This window comes from Salmo salar, chromosome ssa22, assembly GCF_905237065.1.
Source record: "Salmo salar chromosome ssa22, Ssal_v3.1, whole genome shotgun sequence".
Lineage (NCBI taxonomy): Eukaryota > Metazoa > Chordata > Actinopteri > Salmoniformes > Salmonidae > Salmo > Salmo salar.
The window spans coordinates 28104533-28119865 of record NC_059463.1 but is presented as its reverse complement, the minus strand read 5'-3'; the positions used below and the strand labels follow the sequence as shown (position 1 = coordinate 28119865).

At 45.0% G+C, this 15333-nt stretch overlaps 1 protein-coding gene across 3 annotated transcripts; it reads left to right on the top strand.

Moving 5' to 3' along the window:
• Window positions 1-4065: 4065 nt before the first annotated feature.
• On the top strand, window positions 4066-15283 carry ccnd3 (cyclin D3). Of its 3 annotated transcripts, none has more exons than XM_014166893.2 (7): window positions 4066-4141; window positions 10639-10739; window positions 10997-12085; window positions 12692-12907; window positions 13172-13331; window positions 14175-14317; window positions 14628-15283. In XM_014166893.2, exons 3-7 carry the CDS (start codon window positions 11846-11848, stop codon window positions 14787-14789), a joined length of 921 nt encoding a protein of 306 aa, XP_014022368.1. In that variant the 5' UTR covers window positions 4066-4141; window positions 10639-10739; window positions 10997-11845; the 3' UTR covers window positions 14790-15283. The 3 variants fall into 3 exon arrangements, with proteins under 3 accessions (XP_014022368.1, XP_014022371.1, XP_014022369.1); XM_014166896.2 differs by lacking the exon at window positions 4066-4141 and adding an exon at window positions 9873-10147; XM_014166894.2 differs by lacking the exon at window positions 4066-4141 and adding an exon at window positions 10413-10517.
• The last annotated feature ends 50 nt before the right edge of the window (window positions 15284-15333 follow it).

The following is a 15333-nucleotide window of genomic DNA, read 5'->3' as shown; positions in this document are numbered from 1 at the left end:
GACAGCGACCAGTGAAGAACTGTTAGTTGTGAAACTCCAGCTTTATTTACAGCACTGTAGGCTGCATATCATTTTCATTGTTTTTTGTTTGTGTGTTTATATTACAGTATATTATGCTGTATACATTTTCTTTTTACTCTGATGTATGGAAGTTACTTTATGTGTGTGAATGATAATGGTTACAATTTCCTTGGCAGTATGAGTGCAATGTGTGATGTCAAACCTTGGAGGCTACTCTTACCCTAAAATCCTATTTCTTTTTTTCAGTTTTATACACAATTGTATTCTGTTAGCTGGACAAAAAACAGTACAGTAACCATTGTCAATGAAGGACTGGGCTAAGACTGAAAGGTGGACATGAGGGATATTTCAATGGTCCTCTGCCATAGTGACAAAACATCTAAACATTTTGATTTGCAGTGCTTACACAATGCCAAATGGATGAAGCATTTTGGGGGCACTGACTGTTTAAATGAGAAGGAAATTTAGTTTTGGTTAAAGCACCAAGAGTGTTGAGAACGTCCGGTCTGTTTCAAGAAATGAGCCAAAGCAATTGAGAAGGATCTTTGCCATTTTCGGGCACTGACTCTTTATATGGGAAAGGAATTTAGTTTTGAAGCATGAGTGAACAGTTTTAGGAGAGATATGAGCTTTTGCAAGTGAGCTATAGTGTTGTGCTGAACTGTAAGACTGTTTTGCCAAATGATCTTAGAGTTTTGAGAAAGTAATTTCTGTTTCAAGAAATGAGCCAAACCAATGGAGAAAAACTGTAACTAAATTCGCCATTGCACTCCTAAACAGCATGATTTGTACTAACTTTTGCAAAGGGTAAAGTCAACGAAACGTAGTTCACTCTGTTCATAACATATTTTAGTTTTGGGAACAGAAAACTGTTTTGAGATCAAATGTTTAATTGATTAGAAAATTAGCAGAATCTCGGCCAAAATCCATCTTCTCCAACTGCCCGCCAGTGGGCTTCCTCTCACTACCATATATGATAGTGGAAACGCCAAACGAATACTTCACATTTATACATCTAGTTAAATATTTTTATGTTTTATTTAACCTTATTTAACTAGGCAAGTCCGTTAATAACAACTTTTATTTACAATGACGGACTACCAGAAGACAAATGGCCTCCTGCGGGAGGCTGGGATTAAAAATAAAATAAAAATATGACAAAACACAAGACAAGAGAGACAACACCACATAAAGAGAGACCTAAAACGACAACATAGCATGGCAGCAACAACATGGAAGCAACACAACATTATTGGGCACCGACAACAGCACAAAGGGTAAGAAGGTAGAGACAATAATACATCACGCGAAGCAGCCACAACTGGCAGTAAGATTGTCCATGATTGTCCATGAGGCTTTGAATGAAGAGATGGAGATAAAACTGGCCAGTTTGAGTTTTTTTTGCAGCTCGTTCCAGTCGCTAGCTGCAGCGAACTGAAAAGAGGAGCGACCCAAGGGATGTGTGTGCTTTGGGGACCTTTAACAGAATGTGACTGGCAGAATGCGTGTTGTAAACTCAGCAACAACAAAAAAACGTCCTCTCACTGTCGACTGTGTTTATTTTCAGCAAACTTAACATGTGTAAATATTTGTATGAACATAACAAGATTCAACAACTGAGACATAAACTGAACAAGTTAATCCACCTCTGGCCTGCTCGCCTCCCTACCTCTGAGGAAGCACAGTTCCCGCTCAGCCCAGTCAAAACTGTTCGCTGCTCTGGCACCCCAATGGTGGAACAAGTTCCCTCACGACGCCAGGACAGCGGAGTCAATCACCACCTTCCGGAGACACCTGAAACCCCACCTCTTCAAGGAATACCTAGGATAGCATAAAGTAATCCTTCTAACCCCCCCCTTAAAAGATTTAGATGCACTATTGTAAAGTGGTTGTTCCACTGGATATCATAAGGTGAATGCACCAATTTGTAAGTCGCTCTGGATAAGAGCGTCTGCTAAATGACTTAAATGTAAAAAATTTTACAAAAAAAGTTCCACAGACACGTGTCTAACAGAAATGGAATAATGTGTCCCTGAACAAAGGGGGGGGGGTCAAAATCAAAAGTAACAGTCAGTATCTGGTGTGGCCACCAGCTGCATTAAGTACTGCAGTGCATCTCCTCCTCATGGACTGTACCAGATTTGCCAGTTCTTGCTGTGAGATGTTACCCCACTCTTCCACCAAGGCACCAGCAAGTTCCCGGACATTTCTGGGGGAATGGCCCTAGCCCTCACTCTCCATTCCAACAGGTCCCAGAGGTGCTCAATGGGATTGAGATCCGGGCTCTTTGCTGGCCATGGCAGAACACTGACATTCCTGTCTTGCAGGAAATCACTCACAGAACGAGCAATATGGCTGGTGGCATTGTCATGCTGGAGGGTCATGTCAGGATGAGCCTGCAGGAAGGGTACCACATGAGGGAGGAGGATGTCTTCCCTGTAACGCACAGCATTGAGATTGCCTGCAATGACAACAAGCTCAGTCCGATGATGCTGTGACACCACCGATGATGCTGTGGACCCTCCACCTCCAAATCGATCCCGCTCCAGAGTACAGGCCTCAGTGTAATGCTCATTCCTTCGACGATAAACGCAACTCCGACCATCACCCCTGGTGAGACAAAACCGCGACTCGTCAATGAAGATAACTTTTTGCCTGTCCTTTCTGGTCCACCGATGGTGGCTTTGTGCCCATAGGTGACGTTGTTGCCGGTGATGTCTGGTGAGGACCCGCCTTACAACAGGCCTACAAGCCCTCAGTCCAGCCTCTCTCAGTCTGAGCACCGATGGAGGGATTGTGTGTTCCTGGTGTAACTCAGGCAGTTGTTGTTGCCATCCTGTACTTGTGTGATGTTCGGATGTACCGATCCTGTGCAGGTGTTGTTACACGTGGTCTGCCACTGCAAGGACAATCAGCTGTCCGTCCTGTCTCCCTGTAGCGCTGTCTTAGGTGTCTCACAGTACGGACATTGCAATTTATTGCAGTCCTCATGCCTCCTTGCAGCATGCATAAGGCACGTTCACGCAGATGAGCAGGGACCCTGGGCATCTTTCTTTTGGTGTTTTTCAGAGTCAGTAGAAAGGCCTCTTTAGTGTCCTAACTTTTCATAACTGTGACCTTAATTGCCTACCGTCTGTAAGCTGTTAGTGTCTTAATGACCGTTCTACAGGTGCATGTTCATTAATTGTTTATAATTCATTGAACAGGCATAGGAAACAGTGTTTAAACCCTTTACAATGAAGATCTGTGAAGTTATTTGGATTTTTATGAATTATCTTTGAAAGACAGTGTCCTGAAAAAGGGACGTTTCTTTTTTTGATGAGTTTATGTGGAGGATGAGGGCTGCAATAGATATTTCATAGGGGGGAGTGAGGCCTAAGAGGGTTTTATAAGCATCAACCAGTGGGTCTTGCGACGGGTATACAGAGATGACCAGTTTACAGAGGAGTAGAGTGCAGTGATGTGTCATATAAGGAGCATTGGTGGCAAATCTGATGGCCGAATGGTAAAGAACATCTAGCCGCTCGAGAGCACCCTTACCTGCCGATCTATAAATTATGTCTCCGTAATCTAGCATGGGTAGAATGGTCATCTGAATCAGGGTTAGTTTGGCAGCTGTGGTGATAGAGGAAACCAAGTCTAGATTTAACCTTAGCCTGAAGCTTTGATATGTGCTGAGAGAAGGAAAGTGTACAATCTAGCCATGCTCCCAAGTACTTGTATGAGGTGACTATCTCAAGCTCTAAACCCTCAGAGGTAGTAATCACACCGGTGGGGAGAGGGGCATTCTTCTTACCAAACCACATGACTTTTGTTTTGGAGGTGTTCAGAACAAGGTTAAGGGCAGAGAAAGCTTGTTGTGGAGCGTTTCTATCTGTGGTTCCTGCGTGTTGAAAAAAAAAATCCGGTATTTTATCTTCGCCTATTTTTTTCTTGTACATAGAACATTTTGTTCATGTATTATTATTATAATTTTTTTTTTTTAAAGATGAACGAATTCCAATATATCCAGTAATTCCTACCAAAGAGTTTGCTTCCTTTGCTAAATATCGCCCCAATAATATGTCACTTCCGTTGGATTAAGATGTACGTGTGTTGACTGGAACCTTGATAGACTGAGGTAAGGGGACGTAATGAGAGAGGGAGTAGAGTATTTTCCAAGGTACAGCCAATCAATCAGCCAGTAGATCAGCCAGCCAGCACAGCTATCTGACCCTGTGCTCAGAGAGAAGTTAGGGAGAGGCTGAAAGCTGTGGCTAGCGATCAATCGTTGATAAACAAACAATCAGACTTTACTCTGTGTGGCTGCGGTTCGGCACGGCTGTGCCGTGACTGGGTCAGATATGGTTGGAGATAGTGATGGAGCATAATGGTACAAATAAAGGAGGGAGTAAGAAGAAGAAAGCGGGAGAGAAAGGGACTAGGGGTTTGAAGGGGAGCGAGAGGTCTATAGGTCTATGGAGGAATAAAAGGAAGTTTGAGGAGAGCAACATAGTTTCCAACACTATTGGCAGTTCGAAGTAGGAAGTGCCGAGGAAGTGCAAGATAAAATGCGAGGGGAGCATGGAGGTGAGGAGGAGCATTTAGTGATTCTGGAGTTTAGGGAGTTGGGGCGATGAGTCCGATAAGGTTGACGGCTGTGATAATAGTTGATTGGGGAAGTTGTCAACGCTAAAATGTTAATAGATGGGAACGTGTTGGTTTTCTTTACGGACATGGCGCAGAGGGAAAAAGCTCTGAGTGAAGCAAATAGAGCAGTGTAAGGCGGTATCAAGCAGCGAAGCAGTGGATTAAAGGAGTGATAACAGGAGGGCCTGTGAGTGTTAGCACTAAAGAGTTAAGCACAATTTGAGAGGAGGCGTTCTAGTGAATGTTCAAAGATGTTATAACTGCCAGAGGTTTGGGCATATGGCAACAGCCTGTAAAGAGAAAAAGAGGTGTGGAGGGGAGTTTGGGGATGGTGTACAACCAAAGTGCTGCAGCTGTGGGGGTGCTCATAGTGTGGCATATAGTGGGTGTTAGTCAATGAAGCAGGCAGTGGTGGTGCAACAAGTGAGAGTGGAGAGAAGTGTGTCATGCTGAGGCAGTGAGGGTGGTCCAGGGAGAAACAGGTTCAAGGGAAAAATGGGTAGGTGCATCTAGATTGGGGATTACGGGGCAGATGATATGGGATGCATAGATAAGAGAAAGCTGGTGACATTCATAGCAGGAGATATCAATAGTATCGCTAAAGTAGAGTCTAAAACAGAGAGGATTCAGCCAATAGTGAAAGCTGCTAGGAGATATCTGAGTATGACAGGGTTGACATGGGACGAGGTTCGAGATTACCTCTATCAGCTGAGGGTGGAGTCATGTATTACTGGATCTTAGTTATGGTGGTAGTACTACAATGGAATGCTCGAAGCCTGTTGGCTGATGGGCAGGAGTTCAAGCAGTTCATTGTAGATATGCCAGCTAAGCCTGATGTGATTTGTGTGCAGGAAACATGGCTCAAACTGACTGTGGAGTTTATCATACAGGGATATGTAGTGGGGGGGAGGATGTGCCACCTTCATAAAGCAAGGAGTTCCCTACAGGATGCTAGGCAAAGGTATTGAACAGGAATATGTGGTGGAGTTGTGGTTGAGAGGGGGGTGATAGTGGTAGTGAACTTCTATAATCCGTATCAGATATCTGACCTGGAAGTGCTGGAGAGGGTGGAGGGCCAGGATAGAAGTAAGGTAATGTGGTTTGGGGATTTTAATGCCCACAACATGCTCTGGGGGGGAAACGGATGGATAGAAATGGCCAAGTGATGGAAAATCTGATAGAAATGAATGATCTGGTGTGCCTGAAAATGGCTGAGGGACCAGGATTGACGAAGCCACAGGGAAAGAGTCTGTCTTGGACCTCACTCTGGTATCTAGTGTGATGGCAGAAATCTGTGAGTGGGAGGTATGGGAGGAGTCGACAGTAGGAAGTGATCATTACCCCATAGTATGCACAGTAGGCCAGAGGGAGGAGGAGGTGTCAGTGGGTGTTTGGAAGGGCAAAGTGGGATCAGTTAAAGGAGCTGACTGAGCAGGTGATGGCTCGGGTGTATATGAGAGGGGATGTGGATAGTATGAATAACTGGGTGAGAACAGCATTAGTGGGGGCAGCTACTGAGGCTTTACCTAAGTGTTCAAGGAAGAGGAGGAAAGCAGTCCCGTGGTGGATGGAGGAGTGGGGGGCAATGGTGAGGAGTAGGAACAGGGCATTTAGAGTACTGAAAAGGACTCATAACTTCCGACATCTGATTCAGTATAAGCTGGTCCTGGTGTGGGGAACTATCAGGAAAAGAGGTCATGTTGGTGTCGGTTCTATGACACCATTGGAAGTGTGACACCTGTGGGAGAAGTGTGGGGGATGATTAAGAGGATGAGTGGGGTCAGGAGGGAGTGGGATTATCCAGTGTTGACGAGTGGGAAGGATGTGGCAGTAACAGATGAGAAGGCAGAGATGATGGCCAAAGCATTTGTCCAAGTGCATAGCTCTGCAAATTTGTCAGAGGAGGAGCAGAGGGAGAGAGAGAGAATGAGAGAGGAGCATCCTGGAGTGCTTGATAGGAGGGAGGATGTAAATGATTTTACCATGGCAGATGTGAAAAGGGCAATAGGTAAGGCTGGGTTAACTTCACCTGGGAAAGATGTGTGCTATGTTATGTTGGCCCATCTTAGTGATGAAGCACTGGATAAGGTATTGGTGTTGTACAACAGAGTGTGGGGGGAGGGGACACTAGCAGGCAGTTAGAAGGAGGCAGTAGTGGTACCCAACAAGGACAACAAGCTATCGACCAATAGCTTTAACATCACATGTATGTAAGATTATGGAATGTATGATTACGGAGAGGCTAACTTACTTCCTGGAGAGCAGGGGGCTAGCATCACCACATCAGTAGGTTCAGGGAGGGTAGGGGAACTATGGACCCAGTGCTCTGGTTAGAAGCAGAGGTCAGGAAGGCTCAGGTGAACAAGGAGACTTAGCTGTCTTTTTTGATGTGGAGATGTGGAAGGAGGGGTTGTGAATCAAGCTTGATATTATGGGGGTAGAAGGAAGAACGTACAACTGGATAGAGACTTCCCCACCCTCCGGAAATCCTTTATCAGGCAGCTACCTGGTGGATAACAGTACACCAACAGGGGAGCGTGATTAGTCCTCTGTTGTTCTCAATCATGATCAATGATGTTTATTCTCAGGTACAGGGTACAGACGGATATTTGGAGGTCATTATTTGCAGATGATGGGGCCTTATGGAAGAGGGGAAGAGATGTGCCATACATAGTCAGGAAGGTACAGGAAGCAATTGATGAGGTAGAGCGGTGGGTATTAATGTGGTGGTTTAGGTTCTGTAGAGAACTCAGTGTTCTTTACCAGGAGGAAGGTGGGTGATGAGGTATGCTTGAGTTTCTATGGGAGATACTTGAAGAGAGTGGGGTCTTCGGGTTCCTTGGGGTATACTTTGGCACTAGACTGACCTGGGCAGAACACATTGAGAGAGTGGTGGGAAAGTGTAAGGGGATAAATGTGATGCGCTGTCTGACAGGGAAGGAGTCGGGGGCGTTCCTCAGTGAGGACCATGTATGTTGCATTGATCCGATCTGTAATAGACTATGGCAGTAAAGTGTATGGTTCAGCAGCCCGGACCTCATTGGAAAGGCTAGCTGTCATACAGGGGCAAGGACTCAGAATATGTAGTGGGGTGTTTCAGACATCCCAATTGGCTGCACTACAGGTGGAGATGGGGGATATGCCATTGCAGATTAGGAGACAGCAGCTGGCAATTAATTATTGGATTAACCTACAGGGACATGGGGTGTCTCATCCTGTGAAAGGATTTTACAGGCATGCTGGGAACATGAGCGAAGACAGAACACAAGCTTTGGGTGGGTAATACCCAGGCGAAGGAGATGGGACTGGGAGATGGGAGTTTAGTCCAACGGTAGCTATTCCTGTAAATCCACCATGGCTACTCCCGCCTCCAGTAGTTGATCTAAAAGTGTTGGAGAGACTACAGAAAGATAGGGAGGGTGTTGATCCATCTGATTTTGTTAAGAACACATTCTTATTTACAATGATGGCCTAGCAAAAGGCCTCCTGTGCGGACGAGGGCTGGGATTTTTTTAAAGACATTTTTTTATATATACTGCTAAAAAATAAAGGGAACACTTAAACAACACAATGTAACTCCAAGTCAATCACACTTCTGTGAAATCAAACTGTCCACTTAGGAAGCAACACTGATTGACAATACATTTCACATGCTGTTGTGCAAATGGAATAGACAACAGGTGGAAATTATAGGCAATAAGCAAGACACCCCCAATAAAGGAGTGGTTCTGCAGGTGGAGACCACAGACCACTTCTCAGTTCCTATGCTTCCTGGCTGATGTTTTGGTCACTTTTGAATGCTGCCGGTGCTTTCACTCTAGTGGTAGCATGAGACGGAGTCTACAACCCACACAAGTGGCTCAGGTAGTGCAGCTCATCCAGGATGGCACATCAATGCGAGCTGTGGCAAGAAGGTTTGCTGTGTCTGTCAGTGTAGTGTCCAGAGCATGGAGGCGCTACCAGGAGACAGGCCAGTACATCAGGAGACGTGGAGGAGCCGTAGGAGGGCAACAACCCAGCAGCAGGACCGCTACCTCCGCCTTTGTGCAAGGAGAAGCAGGAGGAGCACTGCCAGAGCCCTGCAAAATGACCTCCAGCAGGCCACAAATGTGCATGTGTCTGCTCAAACGATCAGAAACAGACTCCATGAGGGTGGTATGAGGACCCGACGTCCACAGGTGGGGGTTGTGCTTACAGCCCAACACCGTGCAGGACGTTTGGCATTTGCCAGAGAACACCAAGATTGGCAAATTTGCCACTGGTGCCCTGTGCTCTTCACAGATGAAAGCAGGTTCACACTGAGCACATGTAACAGACGTGACAGTCTGGAGACGCCGTGGAGAACGTTCTGCTGCCTGCAACATCCTCCAGCATGACCGGTTTGGCGGTGGGTCAGTCATGGTGTGGGGTGGCATTTCTTTGGGGGGCCGCACAGCCCTCCAGAGGTAGCCTGACTGCCATTAGGTACCGAGATGAGATCCTCAGACCCCTTGTGAGACTATATGCTGGTGCGGTTGGCCCTGGGTTCCTCCTAATGCAAGACAATGCTAGACCTCATGTGGCTGGAGTGTGTCAGCAGTTCCTGCAAGAGGAAGGCATTGATGCTATGGACTGGCCTGCCCGTTCCCCAGACCTGAATCCAATTGAGGACATCTGGGAAATCATGTCTCGCTCCATCCACCAACGCCACGTTGCACCACAGACTGTCCAGGAGTTGGCGGATGCTTTAGTCCAGGTCTGGGAGAAGATCCCTCAGGAGACCATCCGCCACCTCATCAGGAGCATGCCCAGGCGTTGTAGGGAGGTCATACAGGCACGTGGAGGCCACACACACAACTGAGCCTCATTTTGACTTGTTTTAAGGACATTACATCAAAGTTGGATCAGCCTGTAGTGTGGTTTTCCACTTGAATTTTGAGTGTGACTCCAAATCCAGACCTCCATGGGTTGATAAATTGGATTTCCATTGATTATTTTTGTGTGATTTTGTTGTCAGCACATTCAACTATGTAAAGAAAAAAGTACTTAATAAGATTATTTCTTTCATTCAGATCTAGGATGTATTGTTTAAGTGTTCCCTTTTTTTTTGAGCAGTGTATATAAATATAGGACAAAATACACATCCCGACAAGAGAGACAACACAACACTACATCAAGAGAGACCTAAGACTACAACATAGCAAGGCAGCAACACATGACAACACAGCATGGTAGAAACACAACATGACAACAACATGGTAGCACCACAACATGGTAGCAGCACAAAACATGGTCCAAACATTATTTGGCACAGACAACAGCACCAATGGCAAGAAGGTAAAGACAACAATACATCATGTAAAGCAGCCAATTTGAAGGAGCGAATGGCCCAACGGTTCTACAACTTGGTGCTACTGCCAAGGATACGAGATGACATTGCAGAGTATAAAAAAACGAAACTTCCACTTGTACATGGCCCTGAAGAAGGCTATTTTCAAGCCAGGGGCATGGTTCAAAGGTGAGACAAATCAAGAACATGTATCAAAGGGGAGAGATATATAGTCAGGTAGATCTGAAAACTTGGTTGATAAGTAGATGTATGGTTTCCAGGATGTAATAATGTGGAATGAAAGTAATTAAAATAATACACATTTTGCTGTCAGGCATTCAACATTTGTGGACTTCTCTATCTGTATACTGGATTTTGTTCTGGGTGCATGTTACAGTCGCTGCCACTGGGTGGCAGTATTGTCTAATCAGATCATAAACTCGACGAGATTTATACTGTTATTTTGGTAAAGAAAGCACGGAATTGAGTGGTCAGAAAAGCTATGATGCTAACCAATAAACAAAACAAAAAATACCTTAGGTTGAGTGTTTATCTCAAGGTAAATAACAATGATCAACTATGATCTATTTAACATGTTCAACTAACGACTAACTCTAAACAGCATATGTTTCATGTGTCACTGGATGTGTGTTCACACATTTGTTCGCTTTCTCACTCAGGCATCCTGATCCCGAGCTGTGAATTTCGAACATGAATTCTCAGAGGCTATCATCATTTGCAGCATACTCACAAAGTGCTCAATCCCTGTAGTGCATTCCGGGTAAGAGACACACTTTTACCTGAGTTATGTGTGCAGTTTTGTATGATCTACGATGCCTTAATGTAATTGCTCGGCTTGCCGTTTTGGTTAGGGACTTGGTGTATAAGCGTGGCAGCTTGACTATCGCTGATTATGTAAGTGGAAATTAATGTGAATGTATGGTACTGTATTAAAGGTAGTAGAACAGCAGGGCTTGCCACAACTTGTCCTCTATTGAAATAATGCAGTAAACAAATGACTCGGATTCTTTTTTTCAGTGATGCCATGCTCAAACTGGCAGAGATGGAGTATCTTCCTGCGACTCTTACTGGTTACTGGACAAGAAATACGCCCTGCCCTTCCGTGTCCTGGATGCCCTGGTCGGCCACTTCCTGTTCTTCCGCAGTGAGATGCGTGTCCTTTCTGTGCGGTGGCACCAACGTCTGCTCACCATGGCGCAGCACTACAAGGCCGACCTGGCCTCCGAACAGAAGGATGCTCTGCTGGAGCTGCGTAAATTGCAAACACACCCCATATTTCTGCAGAGATTCCGTCTGGAGCTGCAGAACTCGGTCCCGTGATCTGGAAACCGCCATGCCTGTCACAAATGGCCTTGGACTGACTGTTACTGTAAAAATAAAAATGTTGACATGTTTTTTTGTTGTTGTTGTTGTTTTGTTTTAAGTAAGATGTCTTAAGTTGTATTGCTACGTCCACAAAAAAGGCCAGAATTCCCCCCCTGACTGGTACCCTGGCCTGGCCTGGCCTGGCCTACCAGATGACTCCAAGGTGTGACAGCTCGAGCTGCGTTTGAAATTCCCATGGTGCTAGGGGGCGCGAGGGCATAGCGTTTCGCATCTCGCTTCTACACGTTAGAGTTCACATATATAACATTAGCGAACTAAAGTCATGTGAATGAGAGGAAAGGAACCCGACCTACTATTTGACGACAAAGGACATTCTGAATTTTCAGAAAATCCAGAACATTTCTGCTCTGTTAGCTAGCTATAGTAGCTGAGAGGGAGGCAGAGGTAAAAAACTTCGCTAACGCCAATTAACGTATTGAGTTTGTTAGCTAAGCTAGCTAACTGAGGGAGACCCTACTAACGTTGTCCAACAACCCTCTAATGGAGTTGTTGTGTCACGAGGATGGACGATTCCAAGCCGCCTCAGAAAGCACCACCGAATATATGAATTCTGCTGCTCTTCGGGCCAGCTCTGACCCGACCCTGACACGGGACCATCGAGCATTGCAGAACCTTCTGTCACTGGAAAAGACCAGTCGGGCCTCACCATCATACTTCGGCACGATTCAGACAGACATTCAGCCATATATGCGGAGAATATTGGCAGTATGGATGCTACAGGTAATGTATGACAAAATATCCAAAGTGAAAGACATTCAGGTCACGGTTAGTGTTCATTTTGATAGGATTCTGCTGTCAACTCGGATGTAATTCTTTAATTGACCACCGTCATCCAATATTAACGTTACTTGTCTCCGTTTCCTTTCTTATGTCGCTAATGCACTCATCAGCCTGCATTGCACCTGAAAGTAAGAGGGACTCGCTTGGACTGATTGGGTAAAATACCAGGGGCGCAACTTTCACTGGGGACGGGGGACATGTCGCCCTCACATTCTGAAATTGCATATTTGTCCCCCCCAGTTTTATCATTGCAATGTGATACATAACAAGGCAACGGGGTGCTTTAGGACCATGCGGACAACTCTGCGTGGTCTGATAGGCTGTTTGGAGAGTGTATAAGACTGGATAAAAAAAATCCAAAATAATTATGTCCCCCCCACTTCTAAATCCAAAGTTGCACCCCTGTAAAATACTATCACCAAACGAGAGAGATATTGGAGTACAAGAAAACTACAAGAAACATGCATGTGTATAGAAACAAATCTTTCCATGAAACCAGTAAAGTCTTAACTTATCATTGTTTAACAAACTTCTTTCTTCCAACAGGTTTGCGAGGAGCAGAAGTGTGAGGAAGAGGTGTTTCCTTTGGCCATCCACTATCTGGACCGTTACATGAGTTGCTTCCCTGTTCAAAGGTCCAACCTGCAGCTTTTAGGTGCTGTTTGCATGTTCCTGGCCTCAAAACTGCGTGAGACGGTACCCCTGAGTGCCAGCAAGCTCTGCATCTACACTGACAATGCCATTACAGTGTCAGAGCTCCTGGTAAACACAAGATTTGTTTACAAGTTCCATGTGCTTTTGCCATACATATAATAAAATGGCTGATAAATTTGATGAGCTTTGACTCATCAATAAGTGTGTTATTACTTTGTAATAGCAGGTTGAATGCACTTTCAGTTCTCTGTTCTGCTTTTCTGTCAGTGGGAGCCTATTTTATGTTATTGTAATAGCCTACATATGTATTTATGTTATGCAGCAGTTGGAGCTTATGCTGGATTTAATGTATTGTGTGTGTCTGTTTTGCAGCAGTGGGAACTTTTGGTGGTGGCAGGGTTAGAGTGGGACCTGGCTTCTGTGTTACCCTCTGACTTCCTGGAGCAAATTCTTCATGGCATACCCATAATCCCTCACAACCTCCATGCCTTGCGCAGGCATGTCCACTCCTACATTGCACTGGCAGCCACAGGTAGAGGCAGGCATTGGGTAACTCATGGCGATGTGTGACTTGCTTTTAGCAATGCAGAAACATTTAGGCCTACAAGTCAAGTATCATAGAAAAACGAACATCACAATGTTATTCTACGTGCGTGTTATTCTATGTGCGTGGCACTTCTTTGATTAATGATGATAATAGCTTTTGTTTCAAGAAATCAACTGGCTCTGTGTGAGGCAAACAAAGGGCACACAGCAGCCATAACTTTGATTACGATGTGTCAGCGGTTCATTTGGGGGTGGGGGGGTGGGGGTGAGTTTGTGTAATCCTGTATTGTGCGGTGTGAAAGACCCATGTCCGTCCATTCAACTGCCTGATTTCCCACAAATCTCCCACGAGGTTGCCCGAGGCAACCAGTCACTGGGATACAGTCATGGTCATTTTGAATAGGTCGTTTTATTGTATCTGGATGTGGCCCATTCCGGACTTTGAAACCAATTCTATGAGGTGTTGGTGAAAGGATTGCCTGAGATTGATTAATTGTCTCGTCTTTCCTGCCTGAAGCCATTGGATTTTCAGGTTTTGGGAAATTACTGTCTTTAAGCACTTCCTATTGTCTGTCTGTTAGGGCGGGTCTATAATGGCAGCATTCCTCTACTCCTATGGCATTCTGCCTCAGCGATCAATGATGTCTGCTCCAAACCACTAACTCACAATTGTTAAGAAATTGTTTTCTGTTGCACACCTGGTATTATGTTCCTTGTCCACAAAGTGGGTCTGACAATTGCTGTCATCTAAGCAGATTACTATAACAGACTAGTCAAACCTATAGGTATTACATTTCCGCTGATCTCTCGTTTATCTCCCTGCTTTTAGAGTTTAAGTTCTCTGTGTTCCTGCCTTCCACTATTGCCTGTGCCAGTGTGGGCACTGCCATTCGCAGACTGAAGCTCCTGGAAGGATCTCTATCCAATGATTCACTCATGCAGTTGCTAGCCAACATCTTGGCCATTGATCTGGTGAGGCGAATATTTAACTAGAAACCTGCTGCTCCTTCTTTTAACCTTGTCTGATTCCTCTTCAAGCAAATGCCTGTATTTTTCTTGTTTGTCTGACTCCTCCTTGTTTGTCTGGCCCCTCCTACTCTACAAGGTGCAGAAAAAGGCCTCCTTTATTCAAGGAAGCAAGCAAACTGGTTTTGAAACAAATAGTACAAATGCCATTGTTTTCTCTGGGGGCCTTGGTTGGTGAGGACTCTGGAGTTTGATGTTTCAGCTTTTCATTTTACCATTCTTAAAACTCTTTCTTTACTGCTCTGTCCCCAAACAGGAGTCTCTCTGCTGCTGCTCTGACCAGTTGGAGGGTGTGCTGGAGCTCAGCCTGCCCCCCTGCCCCCAGGCACCGGGGGCTTGCCGTTCAGGGACGCCCGGCCCAGAGGTCAGCTACACCCCCACTGACATCCAGGACGTACACCTGTCACCACTGGGCTAGAGATGACACTAAGCAGACACTTTAACTGCTCTCTTAACAATGACTGGAGCTTATTTATACCGTTGTGACCATAATGAGGGAGGTGTCTTAACTACCCCGTAAGACTATTTTTGGCAGTCACTAAAACAAAGAATGTATGTGATAAGAAACAACATGTCTTATAAGCATTACTGTGTTCACACATAATGAATTGTGGAGATCTTTTTGATGTCCAAAGGTTTTTTTCTGTTTACATTATATTTTACAGTGTGTTTGAGTTCTTTGTCGTTGCTATGCTGTTGCTGCTAAGGTTTTTTAAAGGACGTTTTAAAACTTAAGTTACTGTCGCTAGCTTCAGGGAACACAGGGCTATCTTTTTAACTTAAAACATGCTATTTGTGATATTGCCAGAAGTATTACACTGAATTTCCATTTCAATGTTTGCACTGTGTGAGTTTGCCGAGTGGTGTTCTCTGTGAATACATTTATGAATTATAAAAAAAAATGCTGCTTTTCATGGTGTTGTATTTAGTACCCCTTCTGACATCTCTCTCATCCTGCGAAC

What these genes read in the sequence shown, in the direction of transcription:
- ccnd3 (XM_014166893.2), top strand. Translation starts at nt 11,846, where the DNA reads ATGGAGTTGTTGTGTCACGAGGATGGACGATTCCAAGCCGCCTCAGAA. An exon ending in TTACAGTGTCAGAGCTCCTG is followed by an intron (nt 12,908 to 13,171) that starts GTAAACACAAGA and finishes TCTGTTTTGCAG; the next exon opens with CAGTGGGAACTTTTGGTGGT. An exon ending in ACATCTTGGCCATTGATCTG is followed by an intron (nt 14,318 to 14,627) that starts GTGAGGCGAATA and finishes GTCCCCAAACAG; the next exon opens with GAGTCTCTCTGCTGCTGCTC.